This window comes from Seriola dumerili, unplaced genomic scaffold (genome assembly GCF_002260705.1).
Source record: "Seriola dumerili isolate Sdu_G_001 unplaced genomic scaffold, Sdu_1.0 BDQW01001299.1, whole genome shotgun sequence".
NCBI classification, from domain to species: domain Eukaryota; kingdom Metazoa; phylum Chordata; class Actinopteri; order Carangiformes; family Carangidae; genus Seriola; species Seriola dumerili.
Window position 1 is genome coordinate 2031075 of NW_019175554.1, and position 25998 is coordinate 2057072.

Here is a 25998-nt window from a genome sequence, read left to right on the forward strand (position 1 = left end):
ATTTTTTATTTCCCATTCAGATTTAAACATTGTTATTCTGCTTCCTGTTTCCTCTTGTATGCAGATCTTTGGGTTCCTGGTGACAGGAGTGTATGGAATAAACACCTTCCTGGCGGTACGGAGGTGGCGCCTTGGCAATGGGTGTCAGGGGGTGCCTCAGACCAGCGAGTATATGCGAGCACGCACAGCATCTCGTGGAGAAATGGAGGCACGACCTGAGCTCGCATGAGCGCTGGCAGACAGTCAGAAAGACTAAGGGAAAGCCTCACTGCCGGCAGCTGACTGAGACGGACACTACTCTGCCCTCAGTACAGTAATTCATTTAAGTCTTGGGCAGAACACCATCTCAAGCTCACCACACACTTTTGACTTCTCATCACAACACTTGTGCTGTGCTTTCTGTATGCTCAGCGGCTAAATAAATCTTCATTTTACAGCCACAGATGACTTCTGTGGATTTGTTTATCAGGCATCCTAGCTGCGGTTACACATAAAGACTTACATATCTTTCCAATACAGTGCGAAGGATGACTTCCAGGAAGAGCCAAAAAAAGGCCGACTTCACTCCAACTGTGCATCAACTCCTGTTTTGACGAAGGTGTTGACATTTCAGAAAGTTTTGTGTTTCACTGTGAATGAAGTCAAGTGAAAGAAGGTCAGCTTTTGTAGAGTTTACTTATGTCACACCGCTGTCTGTGAAGTCTGTGGTAATAAATGTGATCGTGGATCCAGGAAGCCACTGTGCCAGAAACATACAGTAACCTGCAGTACAACAGAAGTACCATGACTTTACTGACCTTTCATAGATACTGACATCAGCCTTTTGCTTCTACCTGTGAGCAAGGCTGACATTGGATATTTTAATCTGAAGATTACACATGCTAACATAAGAGTTTGTTTCTCCTTTGTCTTGACTCACTTTGCAAATGCTTTTTTAACATGTGACCTTTAGCCACTATTAAGATCTTTGCAATCTCAGCAATTATACAATTACAGTACAGGGTCATTCTTAACTGCAATAAAGACAGGCAGTACAACGAAAGGTCAAAATAATCTGAATATGAGTAACAAAGATTTATTTCTTTGGAACACAAATGCATACAATGGGTTTGGCACAATTATAAGACCAAAGTAAAAGTTCATAATACTTCATTCCATGTATTTTATCCCAGGTTGTGTGCAAGCTATACAAAAAATATCCTCACTAGCATTCCAAAAATTTAATTGGAGGTCTGTGTTAGGTCAACACTGTGAGCCAAAAGTAGGTTACAACAGGTGATGATAAGGTAATTGGTAACTTGTTATTTTTGCACATATCAAAGGCTTCAGGTAACTCAAATGTTGACGGTACGACAGTGAGATTCACTCTGAAACAAACATCAGTAGGTGACCCGGTCAAGATCAATGCCCTTCGCCTATACACTGTATCTCAGGTATTGACACACTCCTTCATTCTCTGATTATAAAAAAAAAAACAAAAAAAAAAAACATGTGAAATGAAATCACAGGGTGCCTCAACCTGAACGCTGTATTTCTTAATACCTTCCTAATATTAGACCTGATAGGAATGGAATTAACTCATTAACTTAAAGTTAAGTGAAAATTCATTTAAAAAAAAAAGTAAGAGTCAAGTGAAGGTAGGGACAGTAGAATGGAAATAAGGTACATTTAGCATTATTGTCAAAGCTTTCACTCTTGTATTTAGTTGGATTAAATGTATGTGTATGTACAGTATATTATCACACACTTCATGTATGATGAAATCTCTATCATTCCACATTGCAGGTGTTATAACACTGACAGAGTGAAAAACAGACTTGACCAGTGTACTTGACAGGTAAACAGGAGGCTTAATCTAAAAATAATCACATCGTATTTGCTTTTTAGGATGAAGGAAGAAATGTTTATTTAATTTTTTGGCATCTTACATCTTACTGATGTATTGAATCAACACTACAGTTACACATGTTTGTGTTTTCTTTGTAGTTTGAGACCACTTTGTGTATATTAGGCTTGGGTGTGTTTGTTTGTACAGAGTCTAAATTGACTCTCTGGCTCCATCTCCTGGTCTTCATCCAGAATGTATTCATTGCAACTAAAGTGTAGTTACACCCAGGTAACTACAGTAGTGTGTGTATAAGGGAAGGACCAGAAGTGTATTTGGCTGTAGGTAAAAATGAAAAATAAAAACTGTATGGCTTTTTAAATAGCCTCAGAAGTTTTCACACGATACAGTATGTTTGATTAATCAGGCTTTTCTCATGTGTTTAAGTAACTTATATCATGTTCTACTGCTATTTCTCTTGATTTGGTGACTGAAGTAATTGTATGAAAAGACAATCACATTTGTATTTATGTCTGTCACTTACATTGATGGATTTGTTTTTGAGTGATACTATAACAATCTTCACTTGAACATGTGTACAGCAACAAAATCATGCAAGTGCGTTATGCTATTTGATAATATAAACTGACCATTTTTTTCAAAAGCTATCAAGCCGCAGCTTTCTCTATGTACAACATTATGCTACAGTATGTTATGAAGAATTTGTATTTATGAAAAAGAGAAGAACAGTTTTCCACTGTGGTTTCCAGATTGTGATATAATGTACAAGATTGAATGAAAGACTGAATGAAATTAGAGGTGAGATGCTCTCTTCTGTTTCCTTTTAATTCTGTGTGCTTTGTTAATGACCACAACAAGCTCTGTTTTGTACAGCATGGAGCCGTACTTAGTATTTTTGTATTTAAAACATTCTCAATAGGCTTCACATCGGTTTATAGTGACAATTTAAATAAAGTGATTTGGACATTATTGAAAACAGCTCAGGTTTTTTATTCAGACATTTTTTTTGCACAAAAGACAAACAGGCAAAACAGTAGAAAACAAACTTTATATTTCACCTACAATAGCTCAGCAAAGGGCCTTATTTAGCAAATGGCACTGTGTTTATCTAAATCGTAAAATTATTCTTAAATTGTGTATGCACGTCAAATGGGTATAGCTGAGTTTTGTTGCTGCCCAGTGAAAACTAGATAAAGTGATGGGTTAAATGTTCCTCTATGGGTGAAATTGGTCCTATACCTCTTAGGAAAAATAAACCATTTAAAACACCATTTGAATGAAGTTTACATGACTATTTTTCTTAGCTTATGGAAAATTATTGTTTTGGAGATTTGTGATTTTTAAAGGACAGCGTATATATTGAACATAACATCACACACTGATTAGCATCAGTCAAAGCCAGTTCTTTTGCATAGATCACTGAACTTTTTCTCAGTTCTAGTCTAAATTTATAAATACAGACTTTGCATATTTCTGCCAGGGCTCCATTCAAACAGAATGTAAATATAAATGAAGTAATTTGACTATGTCAATTATCAAACTCCTGCAAAAAAGGCACAATGGTGAATACTTATTAGATCTAATTGCAGCTTCATATTTTGTTAACTATCAATATGAAATTTGCTCACATCAGTTGAAATCCCACATGGAAATCAGAGGCCACAGATGCCAATTTTCAGTCATCTATTTTCAGTTCACAGTGCTGTTGTAACACTCAAACTCAGTCACTGTGGCGTTCTAGTGCGTCTAATTTCTCAGTAGTGGCAGTGGAAGAACTGAAGAATCAAACATACATGCAGAAACTGACAAAAAAAAAGCAAATGCACAACCAAAACAAGAACATATGTTTTTCAAAAACATGATTCACATATTTGATATTTAGCATTCAACGAACTAATACTGCATCAAGTAGCGTCAATGCATTGTTATTCAGACACACACACAAACAATAGGTTTAAAAGCACATCATCACTGCTGTTGCTTAAATTCGCAAAAAACTTAAAACATAAACTTTTGAGGGCATATCAACAAAGCAACGATCCAGAAAAGGTTGTCATGCAGTGCATGACACAGGAACTTTGTTAATCCAAAAATTTAATTTAAAGGAATATAAGCAAGCATTATCCTCAAGTTATAAAGATACCTCCTGTAGAGATAAGACTATTGGAAAGAGGTTGTAACCAGCCAACCTGCAACCAATCTGTTCTTCTACAGAATGTACATTTTTGTTTTTTTTATGGGTCTACTGTAATTTTATAAATGATGATTGATTGATTATCAATGATTATGCCCAACTTCCACTCAGTTTATTAGCTACATTGGCAAAAACGAATACTGTCTAATACAACAGTCCTCTAATAAACCCTCTTTGCATGAAGGTTATAATGTTCAGTTTTTGTTGATTTAAATGGGATGGGCAAAAATAGTAGAAATACCTGTCCTAGTTTTAGCTAGGTGTACCTAATAAACAGCCAACTGAATGTAGGCCTCCTGTCTTATTTAGGTCCTCCATTTAAAAAGGTTGAAGCATCTTTGTTACAAAACAACTTCTTTATCAGTATTGCTAAACATTCATACACCAAGCACATTAATTTAGTGTTGTAGTTTAATAGGTCTGTAATTAGGCTCACAGTACATGCCCAAAAGTCAATATTAGTCATCAGATTTAGACAAACAGCTTCTCAAAATTCAGTATATTGACACCAAACGATTTCACAGCTTTATGATAATTTCAATATCAAGTTGACAATTGCATTTATATTTTCCCCAAAATCATTCAAGACAGCAGATATGGGTATGGGCATAAAAAACAAAGCATTTTTTTTATTATTGTTACTAAACTACTTGTGAGTAGTAAATTACTAACTAAAAGGACGAACATATTAGACACATCAGTTTAGACTTTTTTCCTGAATGCTTTGAAATTATTATTGTGTGAAATGAATTTCCATCCTTAGATACTTAGCAGAAGAAAAAGTCAAAGAGGATGAACTGAAGTGTGTCTGGTTCTCCATCTTTAAACATGTTTGATCCTACAAGACCGTACAGAGAGTCCCTCAACTATCAATGAATGCAAGTAATTAAAAAATAATCAGTGTGACCTAGATGTGATTGCTGTTGTACACAGTGTTAATGTAATCTTGTGGAATGATAAAAAAAACGCTTGTGGATAAAATGGCAGCTCAGCAGTGGCCATTTCTACTGCAAAGGTTTACTTTGTTTGAACGAATGTGTCCACTGGTGACGATCCCCCCAGGTCTCAGTCTGAATCAGAGTCTGAAAACTCGTCTAAAAAACAAAAGTGACAAAACACATCTCATATCAATAAGTGTTAGTTCTCCAATGTGGTCTTTCTGTGGACATCACATTTCTATGGAGGTACATTTGTTTCAGTATTATTTGCGTGAACAGATTGACAATCCATGCATAAATGTGAAATCTGTAAATATAAAACACCTTCCACAAATACAGACAGTAAACATTCATGTTGCGGACTGGGGGGATGAAAGCACAGTGCAAATTCCATAACTAAAAAAATTCATTGAATTTACAAATGAATGAAAACTATTTGTGAATGTCTTACTAACAACTAAAACTACATTATATACTAAGGCATCAAAAAGTCAAACAACATTATAGTATAGTAAGGCATAGAAACTCATTGAAACATCATAGAATAGTAAGGATAACAAGTTCTAGTATTGTAAATCATTAGCAATGCCTTTAAGGCAATAGCTGCCATAAAATCATCATAGTATAGAAATGCATAAAAACGTCATAGTATATTAATGTCATTGTATAGTAAGGCATAAAAAATAAAAAATAAAACATCATCAAAAACGACATAAAAGCATAAAAACGTCATAGTATAGTAGGGCCTAAAAAGTCATAAAAGCGCGATAAGATAGTAAGGCATAAAAAATGTCAAAGAACTTCATAGTATAGTAAGGCATAAAACGTCATATTATAATGAGGCATAAAAAGTCATAAAAACGACATAGTATGGCAAGGCATAAAAACGTCATAGTATAGTAGGGCCTAAAAAGTCATAAAAGCGCGATAAGATAGTAAGGCATAAAAAATGTCAAAGAACTTCATAGTATAGTAAGGCATTAAATGTATCTAAAAATATCAAGAAACGTCATATTTTAGTAATACATAAAAAGGTCAAAAAACATCATAGTGTATAGTAAGGCATGAGAATGCTAAAAAAAAAGTCATATTATAGTAAGATCTAAAAAGTCATAAAAACGACATAGTATGGCAAGGCATAAAAACGTCATAGTATAGTAATGCATAAAAAGTCATAAAATAATAGTGAGGCATAAAATGTCATAAAAGCATCATAGTATTATAAGGCATAAAAACATAATAGGATAATAAGGCATAAAAAGCCATAAAAACGTCATAGTATAGTAATCCCTAAAAATTCCTAAAAAAATGTCATTGAAATGTAAGGCATAAAAAGTCATAAAAACATCATAGTATAGTAAGGCATGAGAATGCTAAAAAACGTCATAGTATAGTAATCTCTAAAAATTCCTAAAAAAATGTCATTGAAATGTAAGGCATAAAAAGTCATAAAAATGTCAAGGTATAGTAAGGCATGAAAACGTCAAAAAACATCATAGTACAGTATGGCATTAAAATTCATATTATAATTAGGTATATAAAAATCAAGAAACGTCATATGTTAGTAATGCATAAAATGGTCAAAAACATCATAGTATAGTAAGGCATGAGAATGCTAAAAAACGTCATAGTATAGTAAAACCTAAAAAGTCATAAAAACGACATAGTATGGCAAAGCATAAAAACGTCATTGTATACTAAGGCATGAAAAGTCATAAAAATGTCATAGTATAGTATGGCATTGCAATGTCAAAAAACATCACAGTATAGTAAGGCATAAAAAGTCAAAAATACGTCATATTATAGTAAGGCATAAAACATCAAAAAAACGTCATAGTATTGTAAGGCATAAAACGTCATAAAAACATAATAGTATAGTCAGGCATAAAAAGTCATAAAAACATCATAGTATAGTAAGGCATAAAACGTCATATTATAATGAAGCATAAAAAGTCAAAGAATACAAAAAAAAAAGAAATAAAATTATATAAAATATGTCAAAAAACCTAGTAGTATAGTAAGGCATAAAAAGTCATAAAAATGTCAAGGTATAGTAAGGCATGAAAACGTCAAAAAACATCACAGTATAGTAAGGCATTAAATTTCATATTATAATTAGGCATAGAAATATCAAGAAACGTCATATGTTAGTAATGCATAAAAATGTAAAAAAACATCATACTATAGTAAGGCATGAGAATGCTAAAAAGAACATTGTATTATAGTAAGACCTAAAAAGTCATAAAAACGACATAGTATGGCAAGGCATAAAAACGTCATTGTATAGTAAGGCATGAGAAGTCATAAAAACGTCATATTATAGTAAGGCATAAAATGTCATAAAAACATCATAGTATTTTAAGGCATAAAAACGTAATAGGATAAGAAGGCATAAGAGGGCATAAAAACGTCATGGTATAGTAAGGCATAAATTTGTCAAATAACGTCAAAATATAGTAAGGCATAAAAACGTCAAAAAACGTCATAGTATATTAAGGCATAAAATGTCATAGTATAGTAAGGCTTAATTTGTCAAAAAATGTCATAGTATAGTAAGGAATAAAAAGGTAAAAAAATGTCATAGTATAATAAGGCATAAAAATGTCAAAAAACATCATAGTATAGTAAGGCATTAAATGTCACATTATAATTAGGCATAGAAATATCAAGAAACGTCATATGTTAGTAATGCATAAAAAGGTCATAAAAACATCATAGTATAGTAAGGCATGAGAATGCTAAAAAAAACGTCACATTATAGTAAGACCTAAAAAGTCATAAAAACGACATAGTATGGCAAGGCATAAAAACGTCATTGTATAGTAAGGCATGAGAAGTCATAAAAACGTCATATTATAGTAAGGCATAAAATGTCATAAAAACATCATAGTATTTTAAGGCATAAAAACGTAATAGGATAAGAAGGCATAAGAGGGCATAAAAACGTCATGGTATAGTAACGCCTAAAAATTCCTAAAATTTTAAGGAATAGTAAGGTATAAAAAGTCAAAAATACGTGATATTATAGTAAGGCGTAAAACGTCATAAAAACATCATAGTATAGTAAGGCACAAAAAGTCATAAAAACATCACAGTATCGTAAGTCATAAAACGTCATATTATAATGAAGCATAAAAAGTCAAAAAATACAAAAAAAAAAAAAAAAAAAAAAATTATATAAAATATGTCAAAAAACCTCATCGTATAGTAAGGAATAAAAAGTCATAAAAACGTCACAGTATAGTAAGGCATAAAAAGTCAAAAATACGTCATATTATAGTAAGGCATAAAACGTCATAAAAACATCATAGTATTATAAGGCATAAAAACGTAATAGGATAAGAAGGCATAAGAAGGCATAAAAACGTCATTGTATAGTAATGCCTAAAAATTCCAAGAAATTGTCATAGTATTGTAAGGCATAAAACGTCATAAAAACATAATAGTATAGTCAGGCATAAAAAGTCATAAAAACATCATAGTATAGTAAGGCATAAAACGTCATAGTATAATGAAGCATAAAAAGTCAAAAAATACCAAAAAAAAAAAAAGAAGTCAAATTATATAAAATATGTCAAAAAACCTAGTAGTAAAGTAAGGCATAAAAAGTCATAAAAATGTCAAGGTATAGTAAGGCATGAAAACGTCAAAAAAAAATCATAGTATAGTAAGGCATTAAATGTCATATTATAATTAGGCATAGAAATATCAACAAACGTCATATGTTAATAATGCATAAAAAAGTCAAAAAACATCATAGTATAGTAAGGCATGAGAATTGTAAAAAAACGTCATATTATAGTAAGACCTAAAAAGTCATAAAAACGACATAGTATGGCAAGGCATTAAAAACGTCATTGTATACTAAGGCAAGACAACTCATAAAAATGTCATAGTATAGTAAGGCATGAGAATTGTAAAAAAACGTCATATTATAGTAAGACCTAAAAAGTCATAAAAACGACATAGTATGGCAAGGCATTAAAAACGTCATTGTATACTAAGGCAAGACAACTCATAAAAATGTCATAGTATAGTAAGGCATGAGAATTGTAAAAAAACGTCATATTATAGTAAGACCTAAAAAGTCATAAAAACGACATAGTATGGCAAGGCATTAAAAACGTCATTGTATACTAAGGCAAGACAACTCATAAAAATGTCATAGTATAGTAAGGCATGAGAATTGTAAAAAAACGTCATATTATAGTAAGACCTAAAAAGTCATAAAAACGACATAGTATGGCAAGGCATTAAAAACGTCATTGTATACTAAGGCAAGACAACTCATAAAAATGTCATAGTATAGTAAGGCATGAGAATTGTAAAAAAACGTCATATTATAGTAAGACCTAAAAAGTCATAAAAACGACATAGTATGGCAAGGCATTAAAAACGTCATTGTATACTAAGGCAAGACAACTCATAAAAATGTCATAGTATAGTAAGGCATGAGAATTGTAAAAAAACGTCATATTATAGTAAGACCTAAAAAGTCATAAAAACGACATAGTATGGCAAGGCATTAAAAACGTCATTGTATACTAAGGCAAGACAACTCATAAAAATGTCATAGTATAGTAAGGCATGAGAATTGTAAAAAAACGTCATATTATAGTAAGACCTAAAAAGTCATAAAAACGACATAGTATGGCAAGGCATTAAAAACGTCATTGTATACTAAGGCAAGACAACTCATAAAAATGTCATAGTATAGTAAGGCATGAGAATTGTAAAAAAACGTCATATTATAGTAAGACCTAAAAAGTCATAAAAACGACATAGTATGGCAAGGCATTAAAAACGTCATTGTATACTAAGGCAAGACAACTCATAAAAATGTCATAGTATAGTAAGGCATGAGAATTGTAAAAAAACGTCATATTATAGTAAGACCTAAAAAGTCATAAAAACGACATAGTATGGCAAGGCATTAAAAACGTCATTGTATACTAAGGCAAGACAACTCATAAAAATGTCATAGTATAGTAAGGCATGAGAATTGTAAAAAAACGTCATATTATAGTAAGACCTAAAAAGTCATAAAAACGACATAGTATGGCAAGGCATTAAAAACGTCATTGTATACTAAGGCAAGACAACTCATAAAAATGTCATAGTATAGTAAGGCATGAGAATTGTAAAAAAACGTCATATTATAGTAAGACCTAAAAAGTCATAAAAACGACATAGTATGGCAAGGCATTAAAAACGTCATTGTATACTAAGGCAAGACAACTCATAAAAATGTCATAGTATAGTAAGGCATGAGAATTGTAAAAAAACGTCATATTATAGTAAGACCTAAAAAGTCATAAAAACGACATAGTATGGCAAGGCATTAAAAACGTCATTGTATACTAAGGCAAGACAACTCATAAAAATGTCATAGTATAGTAAGGCATGAGAATTGTAAAAAAACGTCATATTATAGTAAGACCTAAAAAGTCATAAAAACGACATAGTATGGCAAGGCATTAAAAACGTCATTGTATACTAAGGCAAGACAACTCATAAAAATGTCATAGTATAGTAAGGCATGAGAATTGTAAAAAAACGTCATATTATAGTAAGACCTAAAAAGTCATAAAAACGACATAGTATGGCAAGGCATTAAAAACGTCATTGTATACTAAGGCAAGACAACTCATAAAAATGTCATAGTATAGTAAGGCATGAAAATGTCAAAAAACATCATAGTATAGTAAGGCATAAAACGTCATAAAAACATCATAATAGTAAGTATAGTAAGACATAAAAACTAATTGAAAAGTCATAGCATACTAAGGCATAAAAAGTATAAGTATTGTAAGTCATTAGCAATGCCTTTTTATACTAACATAGATATCTTTTATCTGTAGAANTTCATAGTATAATAAAGCATAAAAAGTCAAAAAATATTTTTAAAAAAAAATTATATAAAATATGTCAAAAAACCTAGTAGTATAGTAAGGAATAAAAAGTCATAAAAATGTCAAGGTATAGTAAGGCATGAAAACGTCAAAAAACATCATAGTATAGTAAGGCATTAAAAGTCATATTATAATTAGGCATATAAAAATCAAGAAATGTCATATGTTAGTAATNAAAAATGTCATAAAAAATCATAGTATATTAATGTCATTGTATACTAAGGCATAAAAATGTCTAAAACGTTGTATTATAATAAAGCATAAAAAGTCAAAAATATGTCATAGTATAGTATGGCATTAAATGTCATATTATAATTAGGCATAGAAATATCAAAAAAAGTCATATGTTAGTAAGGCATAAAAACGTCAAAAAAACATCATAGTATAGTAAGGCATGAGAATGCTAAAAAATCGTTATATTATAGTAAGACCTAAAAAGTCATAAAAATGACATAGTTTGGCAAGGCATAAAAAAGTCATTGTATACTAAGGCACGAAAAGTCATAAAAACGTCATAGTATAGTATGGCATTGAAATGTCAAAAAACGTCACAGTATAGTAAGGCATAAAAAGTCAAAAATACGTCATATTATAGTAAGGCATAAAACGTCATAAAAACATCATAGTATTATAAGGCATGAAAACGTAATAGGATAAGAAGGCATAAGAGGGCATAAAAACGTCATGGTATAGTAATGCCTAAAAATTCCTAAAAACGTCATAGTATTGTAAGGCATAAAACGTCATAAAAACATCATAGTATAGTCAGGCATAAAAAGTCATAAAAACATCATAGTATAGTAAGGCATGAAAACGTCAAAAAACATCATAGTATAGTAAGGCATTAAATGTCATATCATAATTAGGCATAGAAATATCAAGAAACGTCATATGTTAGTAATGCATAAAAAGGTCAAAAAACATCATAGTATAGTAAGGCATGAGAATGCTAAAAAAAACGTTATATTATAGTAAGACCTAAAAAGTCATAAAAACGACATAGTATGGCAAGGCATAAAAATGTCATTGTATACTAAGGCATGACAACTCATAAAAATGTCATAGTATAGTATGGCATTGCAATGTCAAAAAACGTCACAGTATAGTGAGGCATAAAAAGTCAAAAATACGTCATATTATAGTAAGGCATAAAACGTCATAAAAACATCATAGTATTATAAGGCATAAAAACGTAATAGGATAAGAAGGCATAAGAAGGCATAAAAACGTCATGGTATAGTAATGCCTAAAAATTCCTAAAAATGTCATAGTATTGTAAGGCATAAAACGTCATAAAAACATCATAGTATAGTCAGGCATAAAAAGTCATAAAAACATCATAGTATAGTAAGGCATTAAAAGTCATACTATAATTAGAAATATAAAGATCAAGAAACGTCATATGTTAGTAATGCATAAAAAGGTCAAAAACATCAGAGTATAATAAGGCATGAGAATGTTAAAAAACGTCATAGTATAGTAAGACCTAAAAAGTCATAAAAACGTCATAGTATAGTAAGACCTAAAAAGTCATAAAAACGTCATAGTATCGTAATGCATAAAAAGTCATAAAATAGTAGTGAGGTATAAAAAGTCATAAAAACTTCATAATATAGTATGACACCGCAATGTCAAAAAATGTCACAGTATAGTAAGGTATAAAAAGTCAAAAATACGTCATATTATAGTAAGGCATAAAACATCATAAAAACATCATAGTATAATAAGGCATAAAAATGTAATAGGATAATAATGCATAAAAAGTCATAAAATAGTAGTGCAATATAAAAAGTCATAAAAATGTAACAGTATAGTAAGGCATTGCAATGTTAAAAATTGTCATAATATAGTAAGGCATAAAAAGTTTTAAAAAATGTCATAGTATAGTAAGGTATAAAAAGTCATAAAAATTACATACTATAGTAAGGCATAAGAAGTTCTAATATTGTAAAAGTTGCACGGCCTTTTTAAAAAAACATAGATATATTTTATCTGGAGAAGGATGATGGGGCTGGGATTTGAACCTGCGACCTTCTGACTGTGAGGTAATAGTTCTAACCATTGTGCTACTAAACTTTTTTTTGTAAACAACATCATAGTATATCATGCCAATAGCTGCCATAAAAGCATTAAAGTATAGAAATGCATAAAATGCCAAGTATATTAATGTCATTGTATAGTAAGGCAAAAAAAACATCATAAAGACGACATAGTATAGTAAGGCATCAAAATGTCAAAAACAGTCATAGTATAGCTTCATAGCATGGTAAGGCATAAAACGTCATAAAAACATCATAATAGTAAGTATAGTAAGACATAAAAACTAATTGAAAAGTCATAGCATACTAAGGCATAAAAAGTATAAGTATTGTAAGTCATTAGCAATGCCTTTTTATACTAACATAGATATCTTTTATCCGTAGAAGGGGGGTGGGTCTGGGATTTGAACCCACGACCTACTGGCTGTGAGGTTAAAATTGTAACCATTGTGCTACTGAACTTCCCCAACATGAAGGCACAGTACAGTATAAGATAACAACATCATAGTATATGACGACATTAGCTGCCATAAAAGCATCATAGTATAGAAATGCATAAAAATGTCATAAAAAAATCATAGTATATTAATGTCATTGTATACTAAGGCATAAAAATGTCTAAAACGTTGTATTATAATAAAGCATAAAAAGTCAAAAATATGTCATAGTATAGTATGGCATTAAATGTCATATTATAATTAGGCATAAAAATATCAAAAAAAGTCATATGTTAGTAAGGCATAAAAACGTCAAAAAAACATCATAGTATAGTAAGGCATGAGAATGCTAAAAAATCGTTATATTATAGTAAGACCTAAAAAGTCATAAAAATGACATAGTTTGGCAAGGCATAAAAAAGTCATTGTATACTAAGGCACGAAAAGTCATAAAAACGTCATAGTATAGTATGGCATTGCAATGTCAAAAAACGTCACAGTATAGTAAGGCATAAAAAGTCAAAAATACGTCATATTATAGTAAGGCATAAAACGTCATAAAAACATCATAGTATTATAAGGCATGAAAACGTAATAGGATAAGAAGGCATAAGAGGGCATAAAAACGTCATGGTATAGTAATGCCTAAAAATTCCTAAAAACGTCATAGTATTGTAAGGCATAAAACGTCATAAAAACATAATCGTATAGTCAGGCATAAAAAGTCATAAAAACATCATAGTATAGTAAGGCATAAAACGTCATATTATAATGAAGCATAAAAAGTTAAAAAATACAAAAAAAAAAAAAAAGAAGTCAAATTATATAAAATATGTCAAAAAACCTAGCAGTAAAGTAAGGCATAAAAAGTCATAAAAATGTCATAGTATAGTAAGGCATGAAAATGTCAAAAAACATCATAGTATAGTAAAGCATTAAATGTCATATTATATTTAGGCATAAAAATATCAAGAAACATCATATGTAAGTACTGCATAAAAAGGTCAAAAAACATCATAGTATAGTAAGGCATGAGAATGCTAAAAAAAACGTCATATTATAGTAAGATCTAAAAAGTCATAGAAATGACATAGTATGGCAAGGCATAAAAAGTCATAAAATAATAGTGAGGCATAAAACGTCATAAAAACATCATAGTATTATAAGGCATAAAAACGTAACAGGTTAAGAGGGCATAAGAAGGCATAAAAACGTCATGGTATAGTAATGCCTAAAAATTCCTAAAAACGTCATAGTATTGTAAGGCATAAAACGTCATAAAAACATCATAGTATAGTCAGGCATAAAAAGTCATAAAAACATCATAGTATAGTAAGGCATGAAAACGTCAAAAAACATCATAGTATAGTAAGGCATTAAATGTCATATCATAATTAGGCATAGAAATATCAAGAAACGTCATATGTTAGTAATGCATAAAAAGGTCAAAAAACATCATAGTATAGTAAGGCATGAGAATGCTAAAAAAAACGTTATATTATAGTAAGACCTAAAAAGTCATAAAAACGACATAGTATGGCAAGGCATAAAAATGTCATTGTATACTAAGGCATGACAACTCATAAAAATGTCATAGTATAGTATGGCATTGCAATGTCAAAAAACGTCACAGTATAGTGAGGCATAAAAAGTCAAAAATACGTCATATTATAGTAAGGCATAAAACGTCATAAAAACATCATAGTATTATAAGGCATAAAAACGTAATAGGATAAGAAGGCATAAGAAGGCATAAAAACGTCATGGTATAGTAATGCCTAAAAATTCCTAAAAATGTCATAGTATTGTAAGGCATAAAACGTCATAAAAACATAATAGTATAGTCAGGCATAAAAAGTCATAAAAACATCATAGTATAGTAAGGCATGAAAACGTCAAAAAACATCATAGTATAGTAAGGCATTAAATGTCATATCATAATTAGGCATAGAAATATCAAGAAACGTCATATGTTAGTAATGCATAAAAAGGTCAAAAAACATCATAGTATAGTAAGGCATGAGAATGCTAAAAAAAACGTTATATTATAGTAAGACCTAAAAAGTCATAAAAACGACATAGTATGGCAAGGCATAAAAATGTCATTGTATACTAAGGCATGACAACTCATAAAAATGTCATAGTATAGTATGGCATTGCAATGTCAAAAAACGTCACAGTATAGTGAGGCATAAAAAGTCAAAAATACGTCATATTATAGTAAGGCATAAAACGTCATAAAAACATCATAGTATTATAAGGCATAAAAACGTAATAGGATAAGAAGGCATAAGAAGGCATAAAAACGTCATGGTATAGTAATGCCTAAAAATTCCTAAAAATGTCATAGTATTGTAAGGCATAAAACGTCATAAAAACATGATAGTATAGTCAGGCATAAAAAGTCATAAAAACATCATAGTATAGTAAGGCATAAAACGTCATAGTATAATGAAGCATAAAAAGTCAAAAAATACCAAAAAAAAAAAAAGAAGTAAAATTATATAAAATATGTCAAAAAACCTAGTAGTAAAGTAAGGCATAAAAAGTCATAAAAATGTCAAGGTATAGTAAGGCATGAAAACGTCAAAAAACATCATAGTATAGTAAGGCATTAAATGTCATATTATAATTAGGCATAGAAATATCAACAAATGTCATATGTTAATAATGCATAAAAAAGTCAAAAAACATCATAGTATAGTAAGACATGAGAATGCTAAAAAAACGTAATAGTATAGTAAGACCTAAAAAGTCATAAAAACGACATAGTATGGCAAGGCATTAAAAACGTCATTGCATACTAAGGCATGAAAAGTCATAAAAACGTCATAGAATAGTAATGCATAAAAAGTCATACAATAATAGTGAGGCATAAAACGTCATAAAAACATCATAGTGGAATAAGGCATAAAAAGGCATAAAATCGTCATAGTATAGTTATCCCTAAAAATTCCTAAAAACTTCATAGTATTGTAAGGCATAAAAAGTCACAAAAATGTCATTGAAATGTAAGGCATAAAAAGTCATAAAAACATCAAAGTATAGTAAGGCATAAAATTTCATAGTATAATAAAGCATAAAAAGTCAAAAAATATTTTTAAAAAAAAATTATATAAAATATGTCAAAAAACCTAGTAGTATAGTAAGGAATAAAAAGTCATAAAAATGTCAAGGTATAGTAAGGCATGAAAACATCAAAAAACATCATAGTATAGTAAGGCATTAAAAGTCATATTATAATTAGGCATATAAAAATCAAGAAATGTCATATGTTAGTAATGCATAAAAAGGTAAAAAACATCATAGTATAGTAAGGCATGAGAATGTTAAAAAACGTCATTGTATACTAAGGCATGAAAAGTCATAAAAACGTTATATTATAGTATGGGATTGCAATGTCAAAAAACGTCACAGTATAGTAAGGCATAAAAAGTCAAAAATAAGTCATATTATAGTAAGGCATAAAACGTCATAAAAACATCATAGTATCATAAGGCATAAAAACTTAATAGGATAAGAGGGCATAAGAAGACATAAAAACATCATGGTATAGTAATGCCTAAAAATTCTTAAAAACATCATAGTATTGTAAGGCATAAAACGTCATAAAAACATCATAGTATAGTCAGGCATAAAAAGTCATAAAACCATCATAGTATAGTAAGGCATTAAAAGTCATACTATAATTAGAAATATAAAGATCAAGAAACGTCATATGTTAGTAATGCATAAAAAGGTCAAAAACATCATAGTATAATAAGGCATGAGAATGTTAAAAAACGTCATAGTATAGTAAGAATTAAAAAGTCATAAAAACGTCATAGTATCGTAATGCATAAAAAGTCATAAAATAGTAGTGAGGTATAAAAAGTCATAAAAACTTCATAATATAGTATGACACCGCAATGTCAAAAAATGTCACAGTATAGTAAGGCATAAAAAGTCAAAAATATGTCATATTATAGTAAGGCATAAAACATCATAAAAACATCATAGTATAATAAGGCATAAAAATGTAATAGGATAATAATGCATAAAAAGTCATAAAATAGTAGTGCAATATAAAAAGTCATAAAAATGTAACAGTATAGTAAGGCATTGCAATGTTAAAAATCGTCATAATATAGTAAGGCATAAAAAGTTTTAAAAAATGTCATAGTATAGTAAGGTATAAAAAGTCATAAAAATTACATACTATAGTAAGGCATAAGAAGTTCTAATATTGTAAAAGTTGCACAGCCTTTTTAAAAAAACATACATATATTTTATCTGGAGAAGGATGATGGGGCTTGGATTTGAACCTGCGACCTTCTGACTATGAGGTAATAGTTCTAACCATTGTGCTACTAAACTTCTTTTTAAACAAGATCATAGTATATCATGCCAATAGCTGCCATAAAAGCATTAAAGTATAGAAATGCATAAAATGCCAAGTATATTAATGTCATTGTATAGTAAGGCAAAAAAAACATCATAAAGACGACATAGTATAGTAAGGCATCAAAATGTCAAAAACAGTCATAGTATAGCTTCATAGCATGGTAAGGCATAAATAGTCATAAAAACATCATAATAGTAAGTAAAGTAAGACATAAAAACTAATTGAAAAGTCATAGCATAATAAGTATAAGTATTGTAAGTCATTAGCAATGCCTTTTTATACTAACATAGATATCTTTTATCTGTAGAAGGGGGGTGGGTCTGGGATTTGAACCCACAACCTTATGGCTGTGAGGTAACAGTTGTAACCATTGTGCTACTGAACTTCCCCAACATGAAGGCACAATACAGTAACAAATAACAACATCAAAGTATATGAAGCCATTAGCTGCCATAAACGCATCATAGTATAGAAATGCATAATAAACGTCATAAAAACATCATAGTATATTAATGTCATTGTATACTAAGGCATGAAAAGTCATAAAAATGTCATAGTATAGTAATGCCTAAAAAGTCCTAAAAAAAATCATAGCATAGTAAGGCATAAAACGTCAAAAAACGCTGTCGTATAGCAATGTATGCAGGGACGTTTTTATGCCTTACTATACTATTACTTTTCATGTCTTATCATACCATAACGTTTTTATGTCTTACTATACCAATACGTTTTAATGCCTTACTTTACTATAACTTTTTATGCCTTACCATACTATGTTTTTATGCCTCACTATGCTATGATTTTTTTACGCCTTACTGTGCTTTGACTATGTGATGGGGTGGCACGGTGATGCAGTTTTTAAAACTTTTGCTGTCTGTTCTATGGAATGACATGACTATCTAGGACATTAGCGAACATTCTAATCAGATGCTATCATGCTAGTTTGGTCTGGACCAGACTCATGACTCCAGGGGGCTATGCTCTGCCCAAGAGGTCACATCTGAAATGCCTCCACATCTGGAAAATAACCTTCATAGAAATGTGTACAGCTATATTTCTTGATACGAACATATTCAAATCATATGTCAAATACATGTTGAATATTTGAATATAGAGCACAGAATATTCAAACATCATAAAAACAGAATTACGATATATACAAAACAATTTGTGCTACAGGCAGTATCAGCACAATTACCTCTTAACATATGAAAAACAGATATTGAATCAAACTATATGCCCATATATAAAAACTATATGTCATATATTTAATATTCATGTTCTTATATTGTCATATATCAAATTTTCACTTGGGGTATTACCTTGCTGTCTTGATGGCTCATCATTGGACTCCCCTCCTTGCTTTAGGAAATTAGCCAGCTCATTGAAAATGAGGTAAAAATCTAAAGCGAAAACGATGGTGGCTATGAAACCAAACACCTGTGAAAAGAACGAAAAGAAGGCATTTGATATGAATGCAGAGAAAAACTACCAGTGGAATAAGAGGTGAGGTTGTTGCACAAAGGCTATGTACTTAATGACACATAAATTATGGTGGTGTAGACTACAGTGAGAAGACAACTTTACCCCAGCAGCCTTAGAGGAGCCGTCCAAATATCTGGACACTGCAATTATGGAGATGATGAAAAAGATAATGGAGGCAGTCACACATCTCATGAAATCCTTTGAGAGAAAAGGAAGAAACGCAATCATTCAGAGGAACAATCTAACTTTATATTATCAATATCTGTTTCGTATAGCACCACAAGTTTGCAACAGCATGTATATCCACTGTAAAGTTATACATTTTATTTGATAATTGCTCTCACCATAAGAGGCCAGAGGAAGCCTTTAAACCTCTCGTTAAATTTGGTGGAGTAAGCGAACAACAAGAAGAGAGCAGCCAGGAACTCCAGCAGTGGGACTGTCACAAAGGCTGCTGCTTTGGACGCCGCAAAACACACAAATGATACAAAGGAGAGAGCCTACGGAAAAAATGAAACATAGAGAGAGAGAAATAACTGGAACATGTAGTGTGTGTTTAGATCAATGAGAAGTTTAAGACAAAACTCAAACTAAAAAGTAGAACCTGTGTTTCCGTTTGTGATCGGAGACAACCAAGAGACACTTTTATTGATTGCATTTGTCTTGAATATATGTGTTAATTTATTTCTAAGTAAACTGCTTGAAGGTGAAGGCAAATTAAAATTTTAATCCAAATGATGAATAAAAGAAAATCTTCTCCCTTCAAGATGTTACACTCAAGATGTTACACTACCCCAAAGCTGCAAGCCAGTGTGAATTACAGCCTCAGGCCCACTTCCTGTTAGGAGATACAGCTGTTGAAAGACAATGTTTATTCACACGGGCTTATACACTGTTACACTGAATCTAAATCATTTTCTCTCTCGCACACAAACACACTTGTGCAAACACAGGGATGTGATAAGGAAAGATGTTTAAATGTGCTTTTGTATGTGCAGCTAATCACAATGCAAGTAAAGTGATCCTGCCTTGTGTTTGACGCTTTCCAGTAGAGGGGATGGACACACCATATCAGGGCAAAAGAAAGCAAGTCCAGACACTGTAATCTCAAACAGGCCGGCCATCTTGTCTTTGTCTCAGTCAGTCATCCCATACCGGCCTGAGGGCAGGAACTCCCCCTGACTGAACCCATACTGCTGCATCTGCTGTGCAAAAAAAAAAAAAATCCTCTGCCTGTGCATTTTAATGTAGCCTACATGATCTCAAAAAAAGAAGAATCACATCACATCAGTAAAAAAAAATGTTTTCATGTTGCTTGACGTAACACTCCACAGTAGCATAGTATGAATAATATGAACTGCAGGGCTGCAAACAATGATCATTCTTATTATTGATTCCTTCCAATGCTTTTTTAAACTAACTTGTTGAATTAAAGAAACTAATAAATGAATTGCTTAGTTGATAAAAATAGTAAAAATACTGAAAATGGCCATCACAATAGCCCAGAGCCCTAAAGCTTGATAACTGATTTTTACGATTAACCGTCAAACTTGTCACTAATCAATTTTCTGTCAAGCAGCTGCATGATTAATCAAAAAAATCATTTCAACTGCTCAGTCTTAGCTGTTATATCTAAACTCTGATATAAAGACACACTGTATTTTTGAGTAGGATCGGGTGGAAAAGAGCTTGTTGTTGCCCCTAAAAAGTATGTGATGAGTCAAATGAGCAGGTATTAAAAGTAGTCAAACTTGGTGTGAGTGTATATGAGGGCCTTTAAACTCAGAAACATCCTAATTCCTGAGGCCAGAAACACATTACACACTCAGCTAAGACATTTGATAACCCTTAGTTGTTCAGTTTATGTCACCTATAGGGAGGAGGAGGCATGCTTTGCACACATTTACCACACCATGTGTCCTATATTAAAGGCTTGTTTACTCTTTGAAAATATTTCACACGCCACAGAAACCTGCTTTTTGTGAACACACTTGTGATTTCACATTCCTTATCAGACCTGTCGCTGGCTGAGACGGAGAAACCTAATGAGAAGTACATACGGGTCTGACACACTGTGTGTAATAATGCATGCTCAGCAGGATATGTGTCTGACTAATACTTCCAAGAATAGTGAAGCCACAAGCTGTTTTCTCTTTGGAAGCCGCACATCGAACAGCTGAGTTCAGTGGCTGTGGGCTGATATAACACTGCCTGTAAGCTCTGCGTTGTATCAAAAATACAATTCAACTCTGATACTTTACTTCAACCACAATAACTTCCCAGCTATGCAAGGAGGTTGCACAATCACAGGGTGCACATGGCACAATGCAGTAAATATACAGTAATTATATGAACAATAATATAACTATGGTTTAATCTAGTGTGCACTCAAATCTAAAATCAAACTAAAATTATATTTTTGATCAAATACAATACAGACGAATGGGAATTTTGGAAAATTCAATGTTTTTTTTATCTTTAAAAAGAAAAGAACATTTACCATGTCACACTATATATCAATTTCATGACATGATAAGAGAGAGGATTATAGTGAGTTACAGAGGCACTGTTTTTGTTGGTGACATTCCTTTCACCTCGTTTGTACTTGGGTCAGAAATCTGAGAGATGAATATCTCCAAACCAGGAAGAAATTAACCCAAACTATTTGGAAAGCTAGATACCACCAAAGGTAAACCAGAAGATGACCCTTTAAACATGAAAGATAAAATGAGTTGAAACTGACAAGACATAAATTATGATATTGTGACTTCTGGACTGCTTCACACTCACACCCACACACACACACACACACACACTAGCAGATGTGGTGAGGCACATGTGTATAGCCTACACCTTGTCTTCATTTCAAACTGTGTCATGTTCTGTGTGAAATAGCAGCTCTACTCTTTTCATTGAACCTTACCTTTCCAACAAGTGTAATACTTTTCAATAATTTTAACAAGAGGCGGCCTTTATTTCAAGACAAGTGGTTCACCTGCCACAAACCCTGCACAGTGTATCACAAATCTCCTATAGCTTTGAGTCTCGTACTTCTCCTGCACAAGTCTAAACCAGGTGTGCACTCTCACCTACATGCAACAGGAAACAGCTGTGCTTTCGACTGTCAGCCGAGGCCAATAGATTTTCAGATGGGTTACAGATGAATTGTAGCCAAGGGGTGAGGATCACAGTCACACTGTAAAGAAGCAGTAAAGATGCTCTGTGTGTGTGTGTGTGTGTGTGTGTGTGTGTGTGTGTGTGTGTGTGTGTGTGTGTGTGTGTGTGTGTCTACGCATCGGTGTGTCTGGTTGTCTGTGTGTACATGCAGGAGGATGCAGAGCTCTACATTCACACACACACAATGAGGACTGTGCTCCAGGCTACATGTTATAGCAAGGGGATGAGAGATGTGACTGTGGGGAAGAGGACTGCTCTCTCACAGCCCAACACGAGCTGAATGTCATGTGACACATAATGTGAGGGTTCATACAAGCAGCCTTCTCTTAGCACAGTTACTGCAAGAAGACCCTTCCTGCAAGTGACACATGATGCTGGTCATCCCGCCCAACCCTCACTACCAACACCATCACACACACAATCTTTCCGTTCCCGGCTTGTTGAAATCCATTTGGACAGTCATTCAAAAAGCTGATACTTGAACATTTGCTGTTTGAATATTTTGTGCACAAACTGATACAACTCGAAGAGACTGTGGGGCCGTTATCTACAGATTATACAGATGACTCTTACCAATGAACAAGCTGGTTTGAAGAGAAGACTCCGTGCGGTGTGCCCATAATCCAGCATAAATGTTTATTCCAAGTTTAAGCCGTTTACCACATGTTGCTATAAAATCTAACTGCTCCTCCCTTTACTAATGGAAACCTTGTGAAAGAATCTGACTGACCTATATTCAAAATGACAGTTCAGCAGCGTGTAGAAGTTATTTGTGAATGTGCATTATTGCTAACAGCATATAAAACCTATACCCAAAACGCGCCTTGACTTTTATGCGCATAGGCGAAACAATGGCACAGTAAAACTTTCATTTGTTACGGAGGAGATTCCTCTGGTCATTTCTTACCACTTCAGCGATCAGCAGCATTCCTTTCCTTGACGAGGCGAACTCTTTGCTCGGAAGAACAGAGAGCAGGACGGTCTGACGCGGCCGATTCGAGTCGGGAGCCTCGATGTCCCCCATTGTTGAAAAAAGATATTAACTCTCCTCAAACTTTGGATTGCCCCAGAACTAACGGAACGGCTTCGAGGCAAAAACAACAACAACAAAAAAAGAAAAGATATGTGGAGGCGTGAGGCTTCTCGGAGGTGGAAACGGAAACAATGACAGCGCGGAAACGCAGCGCGAGCTCCCAAAAGCGCAACATCTGCTTTCTCCAGATGTGAAATGCGATGCCCCCAGCTGCATGCAACACAATCACTCAACCACTCAAGTGGAAATATCCAACTCATGATGTCACAGGACAAAGACAAAAAAAAAAAAAAACTTTATTGACCCTTGCTGTTTATTTATGTCAATTAAAAAAGAAAACTAACATTTTACCTATAAGTCACAGCATCATCCTATTTTAAATTACAACTGGAATCTTAAATATGTTGAAAACTTCTACAACCTTTGAAGTGGTGAAACATATTGTACAGTACAGTTTTACAGTAAGTTCAGTCATTCAACGACGTCACAACTCATGGGAAAATCATCAGTGGTGGGGGGATTTGAATTTGTTAATACCCACATAGCATACTGCATTCATTTACTGTAATTGATTGATTCATTTGTTGTCTTGATTCTGGGTGTCACTTCTTGGCCTGTTGAACGTGATGTCCCTGAAAAGTGTGTAGCTGTCCATACAGAGCAGAGCAGCTGAGATGAAACCAACTATCTGCAAACAGAGCAGAGCCAAAAATAAATGCATTAGCCTAGACACAACACACAGGGTCCAGTGTATGTGTATGTGTACAGCCTATTACTCACATTGTGGGGATTTAACTTCCCTTTGGAGACAATAAGCAAGAGCCCATGAAGAAAATCATAAAATCTCAGGTATGAGACTTGGTTTGAGGTTAAGGCATGGTTGGGTTATGGTTATGGTTATGGTTAGGGCAAGCAGAGGTTAAGGTTAGGGTAAGTCTGCAGGAAATTAACTTAAGTCAGTGTTATATTCCTCTGGAGGGGTGGAAAATGTATGTGTGAGAGAGAGAGAGAAAGAGAAAGGGGGCATTTGGGGCATCTAGGCCTAAATCTTCAAAAGAACTTCATATTATTGGGCTACAGCACAGCACATGTACACAGATAAAAGCAATGTTTATTGACAGTGTATTGAGGAAAACTAAAATACATATGAATCAAAATTGGCCCACACAAAGGAGATTGTGATTATAGACTAAAGAAATATTCAAGAAACACTCCTCACCCCTCCAACCAGTGTTCCTGTGAAAGTGTACGTGATTACAGCCATCAGGCTCAAGACAACAAAGTAGACTGCTGCAAAGACTGAATTGAAAAGGTCCTGAAGGGAAGAAAAGAGAAGAACTTCAAAATGCAACACGCACAGCAGTTTTTTCTCATCTCACAAAAAAAAAACCTATGATGCTCATGTTGATATTATAATGTTGTGCCGTGAAACATCACCCACAACGAGAGGCCAAAAGAAGAAGGTCAGCCTCTTGTTGAGTTTGAGCATGTACAGCAACAGCAGCAATGTGGTGATCAGAAACTCCAGCACTGTGGCTGCAATGTAATTTGGTCTGGATCCTACGGTGAAACACACAAATGCCACAAACAGAGTCGCCTAAAACAGAAAAAAAGGACACAACACCAAGAAAAAAAAAATGTTACTGCATAAATGGGAAATATAAATTGAACTGTCATACAATGACTTGAAGTCCATAAGATTCATTTCTGTTCTTTACTCAACACATTGCAGTTCCTGTAGGGAAAGAGGAACTGGTCATCAGCTCTGAATTACTGTTAGTTTCCACATCACATTTTCTTTATACAAACAACTGATTCAGTTTCTCCTCTAGCCTCTACAGCGCTCTAGGTATGTTAATGTGAGGCACTGCCATCAACAAACTAGCTCTAGTAACATTGTTAACATGACAAACTCGTGACTCTTCTTTGTTATTGCTCCTTTCACATGTGTACAGGACATGGCCAACACCTCTTAGCTGTTTCAGTGTAAATCTGCAGCAAAGCGCTAAATGTTCAAAGTCCTGATGTTGTGCAATATCTCACCATCTCTGCTGTTTTCAGGATCCCCCTCTTGGATTTGAGAAAAGCTGTGTCCACGTCCATGGATGTTACCTTACTGTGATCTGCCGACATGATGGTGTAATATCATTTGCAAAACGAAGCTCACCCTGTTTCCTGAAACGCTATAACATTGAGCTGTACAGGAAATGACTGTTAGTAAGAATAGTAAAAATGCACAATGTTTTCACACCAGCCCACACGCAACACTTCTACTGAAAAAGCTGAACAAGGCATAAAATAAATCAATATGTGCTCTTTCTTTTTTTTACAGGGTAATATACACAGAGACATAGAGTAATCATCATGGGCATGTCAGCAAAGTCTCTAAATGTTGCACTAAAATAAATTATTAGAGGTTTAATGTTTACTTGTTGAATTCATTGTGAAATTATGTGCAGATTGTCAGATATTTTAAGACCCATGAGCAGAACTACAGTAAATCTGTTAATAACAATATATTTTTTCACGTGTTTACATGGACAAAAAAAGTGA

The 25998-nt window shown here is 32.8% G+C and overlaps 3 protein-coding genes across 3 annotated transcripts in view; 1 reads left to right on the forward strand and 2 right to left on the reverse strand.

The window, feature by feature from the left end:
* cmtm4 (CKLF like MARVEL transmembrane domain containing 4) overlaps positions 1–3652 on the forward strand; it is a 16509-nt gene extending 12857 nt beyond the window's left edge. The window contains exon 4 of the mRNA XM_022767805.1: positions 65–3652. Coding sequence (XP_022623526.1) covers positions 65–229 — 165 coding nt within the window. The 3' untranslated portion in view covers positions 230–3652. The remainder of the gene's footprint in view (positions 1–64) is intronic.
* Positions 2706–23624, reverse strand: LOC111238351 (CKLF-like MARVEL transmembrane domain-containing protein 3). The gene is made up of 5 exons (XM_022767807.1): positions 23320–23624; positions 19580–19735; positions 19338–19433; positions 19073–19190; positions 2706–5134 (listed from the first exon to the last, which is right to left on the reverse strand). The coding sequence occupies exons 1-5, from the start codon at positions 23434–23436 to the stop codon at positions 5106–5108; spliced, it is 516 nt and encodes a 171-aa protein (XP_022623528.1). The 5' UTR covers positions 23437–23624; the 3' UTR covers positions 2706–5105.
* Positions 23625–23725: 101 nt separating this feature from the next.
* On the reverse strand, positions 23726–25644 carry LOC111238376 (proteolipid protein 2-like). Its single transcript, XM_022767845.1, has 4 exons — positions 25489–25644; positions 24887–25042; positions 24665–24760; positions 23726–24133 (listed from the first exon to the last, which is right to left on the reverse strand). The coding sequence occupies exons 1-4, from the start codon at positions 25576–25578 to the stop codon at positions 24023–24025; spliced, it is 453 nt and encodes a 150-aa protein (XP_022623566.1). The 5' UTR covers positions 25579–25644; the 3' UTR covers positions 23726–24022.
* Positions 25645–25998: the final 354 nt, after the last annotated feature.

Excerpts from the sequence above, each read along its gene's own strand:
- LOC111238376 (XM_022767845.1), bottom strand. The coding sequence starts at position 25,578 with ATGTCGGCAGATCACAGTAAGGTAACATCCATGGACGTGGACACAGCT. Across the intron at positions 24,761-24,886 it reads TCTTCTTTTGGCCTCTCGTT|GACCTTTTCAATTCAGTCTT; the intron begins GTGGGTGATGTT and ends TCTTCCCTTCAG. Across the intron at positions 24,134-24,664 it reads CAGGAACACTGGTTGGAGGG|ATAGTTGGTTTCATCTCAGC; the intron begins GTGAGGAGTGTT and ends CTCTGTTTGCAG.
- LOC111238351 (XM_022767807.1), bottom strand. The coding sequence starts at position 23,436 with ATGGGGGACATCGAGGCTCCCGACTCGAATCGGCCGCGTCAGACCGTC. Across the intron at positions 19,736-23,319 it reads TGCTGCTGATCGCTGAAGTG|GCTCTCTCCTTTGTATCATT; the intron begins GTAAGAAATGAC and ends TTTTTTCCGTAG. Across the intron at positions 5,135-19,072 it reads TGAGCCATCAAGACAGCAAG|ACGAGTTTTCAGACTCTGAT; the intron begins GTAATACCCCAA and ends TTTGTTTTTTAG.